Here is a 19,672-nt window from a genome sequence, read left to right on the forward strand (position 1 = left end):
TAGAGCTCACGCTTGGTGGTGTACGTTCTATGGATTTGGACACGTGTGTAATGGTAGTATCCATTATTACAGTATTATACAGAATATTCTCAGTGCCCTAAAAGTCCTCTGTGCTCCATCGATTCATTACCTGCCCCTTCCCCCCACCCCCGGCACCCACTCCTGGCAGCAACTCTCTTTACTGTCTCCACAACTTTGCCTTTTCCAGAATGTCACAGAGTTGGAATATTTTAGTAGCCTTTTCAGATTGGCTTCTTTCATTTAGTGATGTGTGTTTATTTCTTCCCTGTCTTTTCATGGTCCAACAGCCATTTCTTTTTAGTGGTGAATAATATTACCTGTGTGGATGGACTACTGTTTATCCTTCCACCTACTGAAGGACGTCTTGGTTGCTTCCTAGTTTGCTGTAAACATCTGTGTGCAGGATTTTGTGTAGGCATGTGTTTCCAACTCTCTTGGGTAAATACTAAGAAGCATGACTGCTGGATTACATGGTAAGAGTGTGTTTCTGAGAAACTGCCAAAGTGTCTTCCAAAGTGGCTATACCCATCTGTATTCCCTCCAGCCATGAATGTGAGTTTCTGCTGCTCCACATCTTTACTGGCATTTGGTGTTGATTTTGGGCATTCTAATAGATGGGTAGTTGTATCTCATTGTGGGGGCATAGTGGCTTGGGGAAGGCCTGCCTCACCCCCCGAACGTGGTTTTCCATTCACAGTTGTCCTCTGGGATCCCCACAACTTACCCACAGGTTGTGAAGCTGACCTATACTATAGTAGCATCTGATGCTAACAGAGGACTTCATTTCATGCAGAAAGGTTGAATCCAGTGCTCAGAGGGTCTCTGGTCTATTTCCCAAGGTGCCAATAAGATTACTGGGTCAACAGTCTATGGCCACTTTTTGGCCCTATGAGCCTTCAAAATCCCTCCTTTGCAGCTTGGAAATTTAGTCTGTACATAACATCACCTTAATGCTCACCATTTCTGCCAGGGTGATGGTTTCTGAAGTTAACAATTTTGTTCTGACTGACAGAGGTGACCAAGGCAGGCTGGTGAGGAGTGGGGTAAATCCCATCACCAAGCAAGGCTGCTCCTTTACTAACGGTCCTGGGTCCCTGGCATTGTTGAGGGTTCAGACTCTCCTCCATACACCCTGGCTCTATCTTGGGGTACTGACAGCAAGAGGACCTGAATGAAGAGCAGAGGGGAGAGCTGCTAGGCAGGGGTGAGGGTGGAGAAACTGACTCTAAGCTCAGAGGCCATGGGTGCTGCAGACCTTCCCTGTAGGACTAACCATGGGCCCAAGTGCGTGGCCGGGTGAATCCGTCAACCGGCCCCACAATCAATCACCTTGTAGAGGGTTACTCTTCACTTTCTCTGCTACCTGACTTCACATGCCCGCACCAATGTGTGTGAGCACAGGGCTACAACCACACTGAGTCCACAGCACCAGGAGTAGAGTATTCATGTCTCCAGTGTGTTTTCAACTTCACCTCACGCAGAACCCTGCACTACCCTTGAGACAGGCTAACTAAGAGTTCTTCTTTGTCCGTCTTATGTCTTTACAACTGATTCTAGTTTCCTGTTAGTTTTATAGGGTGTAGCCGTACCCCCTCATCCCAATAAAGAAAATCATAAAGCGAGAGGATAAGAGAACAAAAAAAAGCACTGGGGGAAAGGACTGTGGGTGGCGCTGGTCAGAGGATGACCTGGCACACAGGTACGGCGACCCTGGATAACCTCTGAGGACCCACAACACAGTGATCCAGAGAGGACTCAGGAAACCACAGCCTGGAGGCCATGTCCAACCCACTGTTGTGTACATGGGAGTGTTACCGGCACAGCCATTGCGTACCGTTGTCTGTTTTCACATGGTAACGTTCAAGACGAATAGCCTGTAAAGTCCAAAATATTTAATACCTGGTTCTTTATACAAGTTTGTTCATGCTTGGTATGAAGGTAAAGATATTAAAAGTTCTTTGATTTTTATTGGGCAAATAGCCCACAGATGACGTGTGTCATTTCTCAAAGATGCTGCTGAGGCATACATATGAGCAATAAGCCCAGTTGTCAAAGGTGAAAATTAGGTACCACTAAATCCGAAATTCTGCTTCCTTCTCATTCTAGAAATTGGATGGTGGAAAAGCCAGCATGAAGTTTGCAGGTTTGGTTTGTTTCCTTCTGCTCGTCATCTGTCAAACTGACTTTGGACAAAATGAAGAAGCACCTAGGAAGCAGCGGAGGAAGATGCACCACAGAAGACTGAGGGGCAGCTCCTCGCCTGCCCGCAGGTCCAGCAGGCAGCTGGGGGACCAGCGGACAATGGTCACACCTGGAGCAACACGTCCCGTGCTGAACCTGGACTACAGCACAGAGGAAAAGTTTGACTCTTTTGTAGGTTTTCTTGGAGTAGAATCAAGTTATAACGTGTTACCAGGTAAGAGCCCAGTGAGAGAAACAGAACCTCCATGAGGACAATTTTCCAAAAAAAGTTTAATCTAATGATAAAGTTTGAAATAATTTAAAATTTCATTTATAGAATGTAATTGTAACATAAAATTATTGGAAAAGAAAAAAGTTATCCCACAACGATGTTTATAAAACCCAGTTACTATTTTCGTTTATTAATTTCTGGTCTGTTTACTGTGCCATGTATTTGACGTAGTTATATTCCTAATATAGATAATATACATAAAAAGTTGTAAGCTGCTTTTTCATTTATAGTGATAGATCATATAGGATACAGAAATAAATTATTTGGATGACTGAACACAGGGCTGTTAACCAGGGCCTGAGTTAGGCAAGCACAGTGGGGAGGGGGAGGGCGGATCGAACGTGAGAGCCCCCCCGAGGGTGGGAGTTGGGGATGGTAGCTTGTCCCACAAAGGAGAGGTATCAGAAATGATACTGGGTCGGAAGGACAGCATCTCCCCTAACATTCACGTCAAAGCAGGCTGTCTACTGGCCTTCTTGGGTGACACACTCACCCACCTGTGTGCAACGCTGTGCATTGGAAATGGAGGCACTGAAGGCCACTGCACTGTGCACGGTACAAGGGTGAACATGGAGGTATGGGAGCTGTCCTTCCGCAACACAGCAGTTCTCAAAGAAGGGACAGGTGCACTGTCTCCTTGGGAACCAGTGTCAGAGGCACTGCAGAGGCAGGCTCTGTGGCCTGGCTGTCCTGTCTGCACACCGGCAGGTCTGGGGCGTGGGCTCACCACTGGGGCTGTCCCTGCCCTGCTCTCTGGCACCGGATGGAGCTGCACTGCCGCGTCTCTTCTGAAATTAGGTACGGCCATCTCATTTGCTGGGGTCAACATAATGAGACGCTTTTGGGGCTTGTCTGGGATTTGCAAACTTCCATTCTCTCTGCTTTGGCCATCAGGGCAGCCTGCTTGCAGATGAAGCCCGCTGATTATTCCTGGGTGGCCATCCTGTGCAGAGGCCGTGTGCCCACACTGGACACACGGCATGGATAAGGAATCCCTGATGCCTGGGGTGGTGGATGCTGTTCTATAATTTAGTCACCCCGACAGGTACAGTGTGGAGGCGCAGTTCAGAGTCAGGCCACCAGGCTGGTCACTCTCAGAGCCTGAGTGAGAGGCTGAGAGAGCAGGAGGACACCCCGCTGGGGGTTACATCTCTGGATCTACCTACTTTGTGTGCAAACACACGCAGGAACTTACTGTGTCCCTGCTTCTCTTTCAGGAAAGAAGGGACACTGTCTGGTAAACGGGATGACCATGTACAACAAAGCTGTGTGGTCTCCTGAGCCATGCACGACCTGCCTCTGCTCCAATGGAAGGGTGCTTTGCGACGAAACCGTGTGCCCCCCTCTGACATGCCCCCAAACCATCACACCGGAAGGAGAGTGCTGTCCAGTCTGCGTGGATACTGGTATAAGTATTTAGCTGAAACAAAATATCACATGTGACGGAGTCTTCAACTTACATTTGTTTTTGTTTTGTCACTGCCTTAAGTTTTAAATTAAATTATGGTAAACTAGTCATCAAGGTACTGAAGATACTGGCACAGTGATGACAAACATAGACGTTATTTGGGAAAATGCATGGTAGGAGACGGAACTAAATGATCTAGGCTTTATAGTCCCAGCTCTGTCAGAATGCGTAAACTTGGACCAGACTACACTGCACACAGACTCTCAGCTTCAGAGAAGCAGTGACAAAGCTGACATAGCCCACAGTTCCCACATTACACGCGGGGTCTCCCTTAATCTGACTCAGGGTGGGTACGTTTAGACCACCAACGAAGATGAAGAACTCTTGGGGAACAGAGGGAGAGGCGGTTTGCATCTGGAGAGAAAAGAGCCCAATGCGTCCAGCCTGTTTGCTCTCACTACTGCTCGGGTCATCTGGGGACATGTGCGAGCATGGCCCTGAAGCAGGGCCCACATCTTGGCCACGTGGCCTGGTGCATGTCTGCTGTCCCCTACGCTCATGGGGCTCATATCTGAGCGACAGACGACTCTCGAGAGGGAGGCGCAGGTCCCCAGGAAGAGCCTAGTTAGTGATTGATGAAATAAACAAACGTGGTAAATAATCTGATGGGAAAGAACAGAGACATCTTTTCCGGTCTACAGTTGAGGTAGATGGACGGTCACAGGGTGGGTGTCTACAGAGGATGTCTACCAAGAAGAACTTCAGAATATTTAGGAATTGCATTTTGGTTTACACTTATTTTACTAAGGTATTATGCCTTTAAAAAATGTTACCAAGTATACAGGCAAGATTTAGAAATTATCAGACATTTTTCAAAGGACTTGGAATAATCTTGAAATGCTGTGGCTATTTTGGAAAAATAAACTTGGATATACAGGAAGGATTTTAAATGTTTCAATATGATAGCTTTAGTTTCCTTTCCTTAATTTTTTCCTGTTTTCCTTTTGCATGCTGTGCCAGAGATGTGAAAAAATAACTCACTGACTTTATAATATATACTGGACCAAAATCTCAAGTAATTCCTTCAAATAGTTACATTTTCTGAGTTCCTTCCCCGGGTGATTTATGTCTAGATGACTCAGTAAAGGTGCACGCCTTGGAGCTCACTTCTCCCTGAGCTCCGGTGACTGTCGGGCTGGCCCCATTTGCTGCTCAGTGTGAACGCAGGCGAGCGTGTGCCGCTGACCATTTTGCCCCCATCATCACAGAACAGTGGGGAGCACCCCTGTGCACACTTACAACAGCATCATCTGAGTCCAGGAGGACTTCCAGAAGGTCACACAGTAAAAATCAGACTAGAGAGTCTGGAGGGAGAAAGAGAAAAACTCTCTGTAATTCTAAATTTCAGAAGATGCTTTTGGGCCCGTGGGGCTGAAAGGAAACCAGACAAAAATAATAATAAATCTACAAACGAAAGCCAGTTTCACTACCACAAGCAAGCAAAATACACATTTCACTTTTTTATGTCTGGCGGTACAGACGCTTACACTGTTAATAACCCCAATTAACTGAGCAGTATCTATGATAAAGGTCGCACCTCATCACGTTGCAACCTCACACAGGACTGCTTATCACTGTGCATCATGTAACAACATTATTCCCTCTTTATTACCAGGTAGCCAGGCATTTTAGTAAAAATAAATATTAAGGCCACAGGCAAAACAAAAATTGCCTAAAACAAGTCTTAGAAATAAAATTTCAAAAGGTGTCTCATGTGTATATCGCACTCAAGTACCTGGAGGGAATATTTACTAACCTCATTTTCACTATGATTTTTCCTTTTGCTAACGTCACAACCCACCCCTGTTGTGTCCCCATGGTTGGTAGCTTCTCTCCAGCCACTCAGTGGTACAGCCGTAAGTGATACAAGTGAATTTTCTGGTGATTCTTCAGAACAAAGAGAAGCAACCAACTTACCCTGTAAGCAACAGCCATCTTGTCCGCTGGAAATGAACCCAGTGTTGCAAAAAGAGGAACTTCGGTTTGAGGAGGATGAAGAAGAAATTAAAGAAGATAAAGATAAGGAGCAGAAGAAACAGACCGCTGACCTCGGAGAGCAGGAGAGACCCCTCAGTGAAGGGCGGAGCAGAGAAGGGGGAGAGCAGAGACCCCACGAGGAGGGGAGGCAGGCCCATCAAAGAGGACACCCAGCAAGGGAGGAGGAGGAGGAGGAGGAGGAGGAGGAGGAGGAGGAGGAGGAGGGAGAGGGGGAGGACAATGACGACGAGGAGGACGACGGCGATGACGAAGAGGAGCACGATGACACCATCAGAGGAGACGTGTTCAGGATGCCCTCAAGACCCCGGGTCCCCCCCTCTCCCAGACGCATGCCACCTCTGCCCAGCGGGTGCTCTCTGTCCTACAGGACCATCAGCTGCATGAGCGCAGGCCTCACACAGATGCCACCACTCACGGCACCAGAGATAACAAGCCTGGAGCTTGCTGGTAAGAGACGTGGACGCATGTTGTTCTGTCCTTGCCCTGTGAGAGTCCTACTTTAATTTCATAATATAAACTGATCCTAAACACTCTTCGATCATAGAAATAAACTTTGTGGAATAAACCGCATAGTTACGTGTAAGCAAATTTCTCCAAATCAAATCATGATTTCCCACTGACTCTCCCTCAAGTAGGCTTTACTGAGGTGTGGTAACTTATGGGATGTGTGCAGTTGTGTAACTACCCCACATTCAGGGTGCAGAAAACTCCCGTCCCCTCCCCACACTTGCTCGCACCCCTCCCCCCCCCACCCCTGGTCTCTGCTGAGGTGACGCGCCTCCAGAGTTTGGCCATCCATGGCCATCACCCAAGTGGGGTCACATGGCACGCAGTCTTCCTGGCTGGGCCTCTTTCACTTGGTGTCTGGATGCTGCTCCTCAGGAGCCTGTGGGGCGCGCAGAGACCACAGGTGCCAGCTGGAGGGTACGGGGTCAGGGCCAGTGTGGGGCGACCGTATGAACAGTTCCACAAACATCCACACACAGAGGCCCGTGTGGACCTGGTTTTCCTCTCGTTAATGCTGAGTGACAGAGTAAATGTGTGTTTGACTTTACAGGAAACCACCCACGGTTCCCAAAGCTGGCTGCGGCCTTGCTGCCAGAGATGCCCAGCACCCCCCACTGGCCTCTCCCTCATGTTAGCCGTTCAGGCGGGTATGGTGGGGTCTGGTCCTCCTCCCTGTTCACATGAGGTTACCGGAAGGGCTCTGAGCACACGGATGGCAGGACCAGGTGTGTGTCTGTCTGCCCTGAACACAAAGGGTAAGAGAATCTGAATGGGGTTTCGGATGTGCCTCAGGGGAAACCGCAGAAATAAACTACCAGAGAAATAACAACTGACCTTGTAAACACACACACACACTCAACAGACAACGTCGGACACTGTGGTTCAGGACGGCCAGTCTGTGACAGGACACCACACTCGAATGATCCCTGGGGAACCCCCTCAGGCCCAGCAGCATCCACCCCCGCTCAAGGCTGGCACATCAGGTGCGCTCTGCCGTAAGAAAACCCAATCCGTGCATGAAAAAGGAATGACCTGTGCCCAGTCATACTATCTTGGTTTTACAAGAAGGTCACCACCTGGTTTTTGTAGTACTCCCTGTTTCTGGGAAGCTCATTTTCTAGGTTTAAAATCATTGACTACTGCACTTAACTAAATGTCAAAACAAAATCCCATAAAATTAAAGCACGTAGAACAAACTTCTACAGATCGAGGCCACACAATTGTAACACTAGATCTGGAGGCCATCTGAGCTCCTCGTTCAGAGAAGGAGATTTCAGAAAGGTAAATGATGTGTCAGGATTTCATGGATAACAGCCTCCTCGGATTTCTGGCCCAGGGTCTAGGACACATCAAAGGGAAAGTATGCTTAGATAGATCGTGTCCTTGTCTCCCCAGGGTAGAGCTCTCTCGCTATCTATGCACGTGCATGAGTACACGTATGTGTACGTGCACATGTCTGTGTGCACACGTGAGCCTAAGTTACAGCTGCTGTTTTCCAGGCAATGCCATCACCTCCATTCCTGATGAAGCATTTAATGGGCTGCCGAATTTGAAAAGGCTCGATCTGAGCAAAAATAATATCACCTCCCCGGGCATAGGGCCCAAAGCATTCAAGGTAAGTATACACACTCTGCCTGGTGAGTGATGACCCCCTCGGGCAGCTTTGTCCTGGCACCAGGGAAGGGAAGGAGACTGAAGTGTTTTCACTGTAGCTTTTTCCTGAGAAAGTCTCCCCGTGATGTCCCTAAACCACTCAAGTTTTATCTTGATCAAGGTCTGTGGGTTTCCATGCTTCACCCATAGAGCACCAACAACGGCGAAATGACAAAACTAGTATTTTGAACTTATGGAGCAGCCTCTCCTCAAACAGCTGAAAGTATGTTTAAATATGGTCTTTTAGTACATGAGCAGAGCTTATCTGGAAACTTTATTTACATGTTCAGGCTAGAAAGACAGAGCTTTGTGATTTTGTGCTGAGGGCAAGACCTGATGAACTTGTGGTCAGCACAGGGTTCTGGAGACACAAACGGGCTCAGATGAAAATCAGCATGGGACAGTGGGGGGAAAGACAAGGGCGAGAGGACAGGAAACAACAGAGAGTAAACCTCTGGAAGACTTGCGTTTGACTAAAACATTTCCTAAAATGGGAGAAAAGGAAAGAGGCCCAAGGAGTGTCAGGGAAGCAAAGGTGCAAACAAGAAAGAAGGGGTCTATGTGTGTAAACAAATACACACGTGTACTGTAAGAAGCCCAATGAAACACACTGCAACCCCCTTTATGACCTTTGTACAAACTGCTGGGCACGAGTGTGCTCAGTTCCTGGCTCCCACGCAGTTTCTGGGCTGGGACAGGACAGGGCTCCAGGCACCTGTCCTGCTGCGTCAGCTCAGACTCACGCATCTGCTACGTTTGATCAGAAAGACAGACACATAGGAAAGCATCTCCTTTTCTTGTTTTGGGGTCCTCTGTCCCCTTCCCAAACTGCTGAAGTTTGACTACGTGCTGCTGAGTCACCAGTGAGGCGTCAGAGCTCTACAAGCACACAACCCCAAACACAGGCATGTGCCTCCCAACAGAACTGTGTGGGCACCACGAAGGAGCAGCCTGTGGTATTTGTAGCCACCGTGAAGAAGGTCCACAACACTTAGTGCTATTTTATGACTGTTCCCACTTAGTGTAACTAGAAAATTGAGGTGTGCAGATATATTGTAAGAACTCAAACTGCTATCTTTTGTTTTAATTTTTTTAAATGTTTGTTTTTGAGAGAGAGAAAGAGCAGAAGCAGGGGAGGGGTGGAGAGAGGAGACACAGAATCCAAAGCAGGCTCCAGGCTCCGAGCTGTCAGCACAGAGCCCGACGCGGGGCTCGAACCCATGAGCCGTGAGATCATGACCTGATCTGAAGTTGGACGCTTAACCAACTGAGCCACCCAGGTGCCCCTCAAACTGCTGTCTTAATTGGTAGCATCCATGACAGATTCAGAGCACCACATAACCTAATTAATTTGTGTCTACTGCCGAGAAGGTGGAAACCTAAGATGTAGCCCAATGTGACTGGTCCAGTGGTGACAGGAGCTCTCTTTTGCTCACTAAAGCCACAATAGGAAAAATAGGTGAGTGGGACACAAAATCATCAGACACGGTTTGCTGACAATGCTTCCCGCAGGCACGAGTAAGGGCAGGCGGGTCCGTGAGGCTAAGTGGGGCTGTGCTCTGGGCGCTCAGTGCCATGCGTGACTGCACATCTATACCAGATGAAAAGGTAACTCGAGATTCACTTTTTAAGCTTCTGAAGAAGTTACTGCGCCTGAATATGGACGGGAACAATCTGGTAGAGATTCCTCCTGACTTACCATCTGCATTAGAAGAACTTAAGATCAATGACAACAGTCTGCAGGCTATCAGTGAAGAGAGCTTATCCGGTATGTAACGTTTGGTTGATGTATGTCCTTACAGCCTTTTCCTCTGTGGTCGTGTGGAAACTTTATGTACAGTATTGCCAGATGCACTAGTGAGTTTTTTAGGCCACATCACCATTTACCTTGATAAAATTTATTTACTCCTCTCATGGTTGATTCTGGACCAAACTGAACAACTGAAGTTGTCACATTGTGAGCTCGGCACAAAAGAGGCAGCACCACGCAAGCTGTTCACAAATGCTGGCTGGTGTCTCTGCTGAGGCCAAGTGCTGTGTCCAGACAAAGACGCCTAACTCTTCCTTCCATCCTCCCAACAGTCCAGCACAGCTCGTGAAGTACAGTGCTCACCACTTCCTATTTATCTGATTTGAAATATTTTAAGCCTAAAAAGAATAAAACAATTTCGTTATTTCTTTTTACTCCCAAAAAAACCTCACGAGGAACAAAGCCCTTCCAGTGATGGGAAGAAAACCAGCAATCCTAAGAAATGCCAAGTCTGAAAAGTACAGAGTTCTGGAAATATTCTATTTCCAGATGGGACTGCAGGGCGCACATGAAACACATCAATACACACAAATTGTGATAGGCTTTGTCATATGGAAAAGACACCCAGAAAGTGCAATTTCTAACTGCTAGGCGAAACAGAGGCCGAAGGAACACTGAATTTAGGCCAGCGCACTGATGGGTGTCTGCTAACTGCACGTGAGGTCACCTTTCTAGCTCCATTTTCTAGACCACGTGTTATAAGGCAGAAGCCCCTACCGGGAGCTGTGCTCACATATGCCTGGCAGCGGCTTCTCCACATGCTCCCTCCCTCACACACGTCTCCCCAGTCCAAGCACCGTAGAGGCCTCGGCCATGAGGAAGGCCTCAGGTGACGGTGCCCAGAGAGCCTCTACATTCTGTGCTGAGCCCTCTGCCGTGGACCGTCAGCCAGCTGGCAGCAAGCAGGGTGCCCCTGAGCTCAGGCCTCCACCGCTGCCAGATGCTGCTCTTTCTGCAGGGAGGGAGGCCCCTGGTGTGGCCGCCAGCGGCCTGCTGCTCCCCACGTGCTCTTGTGGCAAGTCTTCACTCACGACCCTTCACGGTACAGACCGTTCCAGAGAAGTGGGCAGGAGGGGTGGTGCAGGGAGGGCAACAGCACGTGCAAAGGTGCAGAGAAACAAAAGGGACCGGATGCTTCCGGGAGAGCACGCAGCCCCCCAGCAGTGCTTGTGCGTGGCCACCACTCGCATTCTCCCGTGTCCGTGACCTGCCAGGTTGGCCCCCACCCCACAATGGGAAGGACTTCTACCAGCTTCCTGCTTACAAACCCTCTTGCACTGCATCTACCCTACAGGAAACTTCTCGAGTCCCAGCGTGTTGCCTGTCACATACAACATACACGTAAGCCAGGGTAACTGTAAACTCACGTATAACATCAGGAACTCACACTGGGTGCTACGTTTCTCTCTCTCTCGTGAGGTCACATACCAGCTACTGGTCTACTTTTATTATCTGTTTTCCACGGGAAAACTTCCATTATGTTCCCAAACTTCAACTATGTTCTAGATAAATGGGCTAGATTCTCAGTACCTCTAGTTTCAGAAATTAGACAGAACATGAGGAAATATAACCACTTATCAGTTTACTGGTCGGGCCTCCTACTTCCTCTCAGCCCTTCAAGTGACGCCACACGGGCTCGCAGACTAGCGTCCTGTCCTGCCGCCGCCCAGAGGCTCCTCACTGCCTGGTGCACAAGGGGCCTGTGCCAAGGCTGTGAGCACAGCCACCCAGTTCGAAACGGCCTGTATTCACCTGGCTGCCTCAGCCTCCCATTTCTCCCTGCGTCGTCCTGTGCTTGGGAGTCCAGCCTCACCACTCGTGTGGTCTGCGCCCCTGATGGTGCTGCCCCTTGCTCTGGCTTGGACAACGTCTTGCCTCTCTAATATGCCTAAGAGAGGGAACTGAGATGTACAGAGCACTCAGTGCAATGCCCGTGACTTGAGCTGAATATGAAAACATCCCTATTCTGGAAATCTTGGCCACCAAACCAACCCCAAAGTTACACCCTGAATGTCTGACTCAGATGCCTCTGGGTATCATCACTGCTGAGCCGTCCACTCTCCTTCAGGATTCCAGCTGATGTGGATCATGCCACTCCTGAGGCCAGTGGAAATGATGTAGGGAAACTTATTTGTATAAAGGCCTTTCTTGGTAGCTCAGTCTGAATGCGTGGAGAATTCTTGATCATTCTCCTTTCCAAACATGCATTTGGCTGCACTCTCTGCCAGGAAGTGAACAACTGTGATGAGAATTCACTGCTATAACTCCCTTGTTCAGAGACTGACATTTGCCAGGCAGAGCACTCCCCTGTCCTCCGTCCATCCCTAATTATGCTGCTGTTTCATCTGGGCGTCCACGTCTTCGCCAATGCTTTAATGACCTCCACAACCTTCTACTGCTCACTTGGGCTCGCTGCCTCTGTGGGACGCCCTCACTCGATAGGCCTGTCTCTGCACTGGATCGCGCACCCAGCATCTTGCTAAGCTGGGTACCTAGGGTGCACAGAGCACTTGGGAAACAGCTCTGCAAGGGGGAGGCCAAAGAAGCGACATCTGCCCTCCAAATAAACTGAACATTTCACATGACATTTTGAAAGATACAGGAACTACATGGTTTTTTGATTTTCTTCATATTCTGACAATTGTATTTTATTTTTTGTAGACCTAAATCAGCTGGTCACCTTAGAACTGGAAGGAAACAATCTCAGCGAATCCAACGTCAACCCTTTGGCTTTCAAATCTTTGAAGAGCTTATCCTACCTGCGTCTGGGAAGAAATAAATTCAGAATTATACCACAGGGGCTTCCGGCTTCTGTTGAGGTACCACTATCTTTCTTCCAATGTTTTATGTTTTAAATACAGTCTACCTGAATTTAAAAAAAGCACTATTTTGAAACATTATTGTGCGGCAGATTAAATCCCATTTTGGTGCTATATACAGAATTTACTATAATTTCAACATTGTGTTTCCTCAAGCAATACACAATTTTAATTACTAGTAGAGACCCTTGATAAAGTGAAAATTGGTCTTCCTGACAGCTCTTGGGGGGAGAACGGGGAAGATGAATGAGAACTTAAACAGAAACGACAACTTGCAAGAAAGCGTCCCAGTTCCGCCCAGCGCCCATCACTGCCTTCCCACCCTGTGCCCAGGCTGGAGCCTCACTGCCAAGTTCACACCCAACCTCTAGCACTGACAGCAGAGGTCTGGAAGACCCAGCGGGGCCCTGGCTGACTGCTCTGAACTCTGTTTCTGCCCTCCCTGCCAGCTGTGGGCCCACTGCCCACGGAGCCACTGGCCCGGGTCTGCCACGGCTGCCGCAGGGCCACCCTTCTTCATCCTCCTACTGGCAGATTAAGAGAGAAGTTTAGAATTTGTCAAAATTGTAAAGACTGAGGTTCCAACACTGGGCTTTATTTCAGAAAGACGTATAGACCCCTTACCCTATCCCAGACATCCTCAGTCAGATTCTTTTGAGGGTGGGGTAATTTATAATTTTTTAAGTTAAGGTTTTAATACATAGTGCATGCAAGTAAAACACACGCAATTTGAATAATATGGAGGAGCAAAGGGTCTCCAAATGTGCCTGAACTCCTGTCCCACGTTCTTCTTTCCAGAGGGCCCCTCTCACTGGTAGGGGAGGTGATGTCCACGCAGGTGTGTGTGCTCTGACCCTTCCAGGGCCCTGCTTCCCAGACAGAGTCTAGTGTCTGGATGAGTGTGCTCTGAGTGGGGTACACCTAGGTTGGAATTTACACTTTAAAAGGCTCATGACTGATTCTAATATGCAACCAAGTTTGGGAACCACTGATTTGGTTCACCCCTAAATATGTATTAAGGTAAAAGCAAAAAGCTAAAGATTGCTTTACTTCTTCCTTTTTATTTTTTTTTTATTTTTATTTTTTTTCAACGTTTATTCATTTTTGGGACAGAGAGAGACAGAGCATGAACGGGGGAGGGGCAGAGAGAGAGGGAGACACAGAATCGGAAACAGGCTCCAGGCTCTGAGCCATCAGCCCAGAGCCCGACGTGGGGCTCGAACTCACGGACCGCGAGATCGTGACCTGGCTGAAGTCGGACGCCCAACCGACTGTGCCACCCAGGCGCCCCACCTCTTCCTTTTTAAAAAACAAAACAAAACAAAACTTTTTTTTAAAGTTTATTTTATTTATTTTGAGAGGGAGATAGAGAGCAAGTGGAGGAGGGGCAGAAAGACAGAGGGAAAGAGAGAATCCTAAGCAGGCTGTGCGCTGTCAGCACAGAGGCCAATGAACCCACGAACCATGAGATCGTGACCTGAACTGAAACCAAGAGTTGGACATTTCACCAACTGAGCCAGCCAGGAGCTCCTGCTTTACCCATTCCTAACAAGTAAGAAAATTAAATGAAAAGGGGAGGAGACTAGTACAACAGGAATAGAAAGTTAAACTGAAGATGTATACCAATGTCTGGTTCTAATTTCCAATAAGATTTTTGAGGGAAAACTCCCTCTAGGACCAAGGGAATTAAGGCAGCTGGCTGTTGAAAACAATAGCTCTAGCAAACTACCCCGATGTTAAATCAAGGCTCTTAATTAACTTTTCATTAAATTAATCTTAATACAAGCCAATCTAAAACGCTGACAGGCAGCACAGACTGGTGGGACACTGCCGGCCCCAGAGCTGGGACCTGGTGGGGACGTGTGTCTCTTGCGCATCAGGAGTGGGACCATGTGCCTTGTCATCTCTCCAGGCTGGGCCATTTCCACTACTGAAGGGGGAATGATCATCTCTACCTATTTTCCAGGGTTTTGAAGCCCAAATGAGATAATTTACATTAATAGGTTTTATAAACTAGAGAGCTTTATACAATTATTATGGTATGCTGTATTTTGCAACATTTTATGGTTCAAACCTTCATTTAATCCCATGACCATGAAAGATGACACATTTTATTTCACTAGTTAGTTAGAAAAGGACAACTTACAATAACAAACTCACTTGGAAAAGCAGTAGACTCTTCAGACAGCACTAAAGAGATCAGTCTACAACACCATCTTTCTCTCTCAAACTCAACCAACCAGCACGAAGAAAAATAGTCTGTTTTCTTAATTATAGGAATTATACCTGGAAAATAACCAAATTGAAGAAATAACCGAGATTTGTTTCAATCACACCAGGAAGATCAATGTCATTGTGCTACGATATAATAAAATTGAAGAAAACAGGATTGCTCCTTTAGCCTGGATAAACCAAGAGTGAGTATCCGCTGCTGTCTGACTGTCTTAGACAGTTTCTTCCCGCTGTCATTACTGCACAGGCTATGAATGAGCAACACCCTTTCATAGTGAACCCTCCCCCAAACCTGGCTATCTGACTGGAGCTTGTGGTATGGCTGGTGTTGAGGTGACCACAGTCTCTGTTACTTGGACACCCCACCCCCAGCCCAAGCGCTGAGTGACCCAAGGTCTGTCCACCTCACAGGTGGTCACGAAGTTGAAGTGAGGCCAGCCCTGCCCCTGCTGATAAAGGAAGATGCCCCCTTACCCTTGTGGGACCTCACGGTCTCAATGCCTCCGAACCCTTTCTCTGTCTCAAGTCTTATACAACAGGCGGGAAGGTGTGTGGCTGGAGAGGGAAGGCAGGAAGCAGGGTCTATGGCTGGTGTGGGGGTCTTGGCTGTCAGGAGGGCAAGACAGGCCATGGCGGGGCGGCGGGGGGAGTTGGGGAGAAGCCAGATTGGGCCGTGTGGGGAGGGCATGAGGGATCTGAGTGGCACAGTGGGAACAGGCATCTTTCAGGGGCAGGACAGAGGGATGAGACAGCCTCAGGTCCAGCTGAGCCCAGCAGGACATGGTGGTGGCAGGGTGACTCAGAAGCCACAGGGGAAGCTCCTGAAACAACCAGGCAGCCCCCTTTTCTCGACCCCTGTGTCACCACAAGCCCTATGTGCCAGGCTGTCAGATCAGGTGTGGAGCAGAGGTGGTTTCAGGGATAGGCAGCTGGACGTCTGACCCCAGAGACAGTGGTGGGTCCTGAGTTCACTACTGCCCCAGGAATGAACTTTCTTCCTGATCCCGGCGCTCTTTGCCCTGGAGCTGGAACAGCTGCGTGGTGACCAGGTAAGAGCGGGAGCCTCGCGGCCACCCTCACACACAAGCCACTGCTGCACACCCAGTGGTGGCAGGAAAATGGCTGAGTATCCCTGTGGTCCCTGCCCCACGCTCTACTCTGCTCACCCTTCTTTGCTGCAGAAATCTCGAGTCGATCGACCTGTCCTACAACAAGCTCTACCACGTCCCCTCCTACTTGCCCAAGTCACTGCTGCACCTCGTGCTCCTCGGGAACCAAATCGAGCGCATCCCTGGCTACGTATTTGGCCACATGGAGCCAGGCCTGGAGTATCTGTACCTGTCATTCAACAGACTCTCAGATGACGGCGTGGACAGAGTCTCCTTCTACGGGGCATACCATTCTCTGAGAGAGCTGTTTCTGGATCACAATGACTTAAAATCTATACCACCTGGGGTACAAGAAATGAAAGCACTCCATTTTCTGAGGTTGAACAACAACAAGATACGGTAAATTTTGGCTTTTTCAAGTATCGATTTAAACTGCTGTGGTTGACAGAGTATACAATTAAACAACCATGACATGATGTCTGGGATTTACTTCTAAGGGGAAAAAAAGGACAAGAGGTCACATTGAACAAGATAGGCAGATGTTCATAATTACTGAAGGGGGTGATAGGCACTCAAGGATTCATCACAGCTTTTTTCTACTTTTGTATATGTTTGCAAACTTCCATGGTAAAAACCTTTAGAATGGAACATTATTACCTAGTACTGAGAACCTAAGGGGTGGGTTGAAGTGAGGCTTCAAGATGGGATATTACAGTACTGCTCCTACCCTCATATGAAATTTAAAACATTCTAATCTGATTAGAATCTAAACTGATTCTATCTAGATTCTTCCTGAAGGAAAAATTCTGAAAAAAATTACTGAGTGTCAGCTTCTCTCACTTCTGGGGACACAATTTCCTATCTGCCTGGAAAGCATGAAGGTCTCAAGGATTCATCTGGAATGCTGCGGTAGTGCAGCCAAAGGCTGATCCTTGAGATGGGGTCTTGTCCCTGAAGATTCTACCCCTTCCTCTTTTGTCTGTCTCTAAAATTCCAAACACAAACTCCCAAAAACAAAAGAGGGAAAGAGTCAAGGGTGTATAACAGTACTGGAGAGAGAGGTGGGAGTGGGGAAGGCTTTATAAGATTCAGTTAAAAACGGTTTGGCTAGAGTACTTCATAGCTGTGCTCTGTGCTTTCTATTTGCGTCAGAAAGCACATGCCTGTCCCCCTTCCAGCCTGACATCTTGATTAATACCTTTCTCCTCCACCTCTGAACCATTGGTTTCATTCACAGATGATTGTTGCTTGAACCTCTTATTTCTTTAAGGGTAACAAACTGCTGAGCCCTATGTTTGTTATCCTTCCCACATTTGTCAGCTGGAACTCTTATCAACCAGGGCCACTTTGTTACTCAGGGGGGTAAGATGAATGCTCCGTTCTTCCCCTGAAATGTCCAATCAGAGCAAGAGGCTGGCTAAAAATTTCTAACCATGTGAGCTGACAGATGTTACCTAAACTTAACATGCAATCATTCTGCAGTATCTACAAATGCCAAATTATGTCTTATACCTTAAACTATCATGTTGTATGTTAATTCTATCTTTACAGAACTGGAAAAAAAATGACACATGCATTAAATATGAATGGAAAGGGCTATAAAACATATTAAAATATATTTCCAGCTGTCTCAGGAAAAAAAAGAAGTCGGTGCCTAAGTGTTTGTGTTTTTTTGTTTTTGGCTTTCTCTCTTTCTCTGGAGAATCAATATGAACTCATGGTTTTACATATTCAGAATGCTTTCATCAACTGTAATTATTGTTCTCAAACTCCACTCCTTGGCCAGAGGTAGCGCTCAGAGCTGGCTCCATGTCCTTGGCGAGGCCTCTGCTGACCCGGGCAGCACTCTCCTCCCCCTGCCACGCACCAGTGACAGCCTTCTCCCAGAGAGGTCCAAGCCCCCTCAATGGGAGCAGCATCCACATGCCCCAGGCTGGGGACCGGGCACTGTCTTTTCTAAAGTGTTGTTACTGTTTCAAGGCTTGCAGCGAACTGCCAGGAAATATGTATTTTGTAAAGAAAAAGAACAGGAGTTCATACTGGTGTTTCCAATTCAAATTTAACCATATAGAGTATTCCTTTTGTTTTAAATTTGTTTATCTTATACTGAGAATCTAGGTTCTCAGCAATGTTAACTAAGTCATTATCTTACAATGTACAAACAATAGTTTCGAAATAAGAATACCATTACTACAAGCACAAAAATACTGAATTAAGTATACAGTGTTTTGGGGAGCTCTATTTGCTTTTAGAATATGTTCCACAAAGGATGTGTAGCTGAAATATTGTAGCCTACTTAGTAACAATATGTCAAGAACTTAATATTCAGATAAGGTCTTTGGTTTGTTTTTGGTTTCAGGGAATTACTATTTTCTGTTTGATTTTTACTATGTTAAACATTTATAGAATTCCAAAGTCAAGACTGTATAACAAGGTATGTTAAGAGAAGTCCTTCTATGCCTGTACCTTATGCTGCATTCCATCATTCTGCTTATTAATTTTTTTAAATTAATTTGTGGTTTTTCCTTTCAGTATTTTTTTGCAAATATAAGTATACATACATACACATATTCCCCACCCTCTCCCACAATTACTATACAAATCATTACCAGAAAGATTTTTCTTTTTTCTCTTTTAATTTTGTTTAAACGCTTTTATCCATTTGTGAGAGAAGAAGAGAGACAGAGCATGAGTGGGGGAGGGGCAGAGAGAGAGGGAGACACAGAATCCGAAGCAGGCTCCAGGCTCCGAGCTGTCAGCACAGAGCCTGACACGGGGCTCGAACCCACGAACTGTGAGATCACGACCTAAGCCGAAGTCAGGCGCCTAACCGACTGAGCCACCCAGGTGCCTTGACAGTGAGTGGTACTTTCTTTTTTTAACGTCTTATTTTTGAGAGAGAGAGAGAGAGAGAGAGAGAGAAGACAGACAGAGCACAGAGTGGGGAAGGGCAGAGAGAGAGAGAGAATCCCAAACAAGCTCCAGGCTCTGAGTTGTCAGCACATAGCCCGATGCGGGGCTCAAATTCATGAACCACAAAATCATGACCTGAGCTGAAGTCGGACACTTAACTGAGTGAGCCACCCAGGCGTCCCTTGAGTGGTACTTTTTATAATTATCAGTATAGCCTTACTATGCCTCCTTATCAATATATGGAGAATTTCCTCATTCTTTTCACAATAGAATACAGACCAGTATTCTATTATGTGGAAATTTTATTTAACCAGTTCCTTATTGATAGACATCTAATTGTTTCCATTCTTTTATTACTACAAAGAATGCCATAATGCGTAACTTTGGACAGCCTTTTATATTTTTCCAGACTAACTCTGGGATAGGCTCCTAGAAGGGAGACTGCTTGAGTGACTGGGAAAATGCACGTGACCCTGCTAGGTACTGCCAATCCCCTCCCCCCCGCCCCCGGGGCTGTCCTGCTTTGAATTCCCTCCAGTACTGTGTGATCCTGCACAGCCCCATTATCCGACCAATTTTGAGGGACTTCTGCTTTTTTTTTTTTTTTTTTTTTTTTTTTTTTATGTGAGGCAAATCTGGTAAGTGACAGTGCTGTGCCAGGATACTTTC

General features: G+C 47.1%; 2 protein-coding genes across 7 annotated transcripts in view; one reads left to right on the forward strand and one right to left on the reverse strand.

Moving 5' to 3' along the window:
• CENPP (centromere protein P) overlaps window positions 1-19,672 on the reverse strand; it is a 232,200-nt gene that overhangs the window by 53,532 nt on the left and 158,996 nt on the right. The window lies entirely within an intron of this gene.
• Window positions 1-19,672, forward strand: part of ECM2 (extracellular matrix protein 2) — a 33,434-nt gene that overhangs the window by 10,424 nt on the left and 3,338 nt on the right. For 3 of the 4 annotated variants that reach the window (XM_040449607.1, XM_040449606.1, XM_040449608.1), the window contains 8 exons: window positions 2,128-2,437; window positions 3,712-3,900; window positions 5,790-6,407; window positions 7,967-8,082; window positions 9,753-9,888; window positions 12,592-12,749; window positions 15,027-15,166; window positions 16,163-16,489. In XM_040449607.1, the coding sequence (XP_040305541.1) occupies window positions 2,152-2,437; window positions 3,712-3,900; window positions 5,790-6,407; window positions 7,967-8,082; window positions 9,753-9,888; window positions 12,592-12,749; window positions 15,027-15,166; window positions 16,163-16,489 (1,970 nt within the window). In that variant the 5' untranslated portion in view covers window positions 2,128-2,151. The remainder of the gene's footprint in view (window positions 1-2,127; window positions 2,438-3,711; window positions 3,901-5,789; window positions 6,408-7,966; window positions 8,083-9,752; window positions 9,889-12,591; window positions 12,750-15,026; window positions 15,167-16,162; window positions 16,490-19,672) is intronic. The other variant, XM_040449609.1, reaches the window with a different exon arrangement.

This window comes from Herpailurus yagouaroundi, unplaced genomic scaffold (genome assembly GCF_014898765.1).
Source record: "Herpailurus yagouaroundi ecotype Mexico unplaced genomic scaffold, PumYag 199, whole genome shotgun sequence".
In the NCBI taxonomy this organism is placed as follows: domain Eukaryota; kingdom Metazoa; phylum Chordata; class Mammalia; order Carnivora; family Felidae; genus Herpailurus; species Herpailurus yagouaroundi.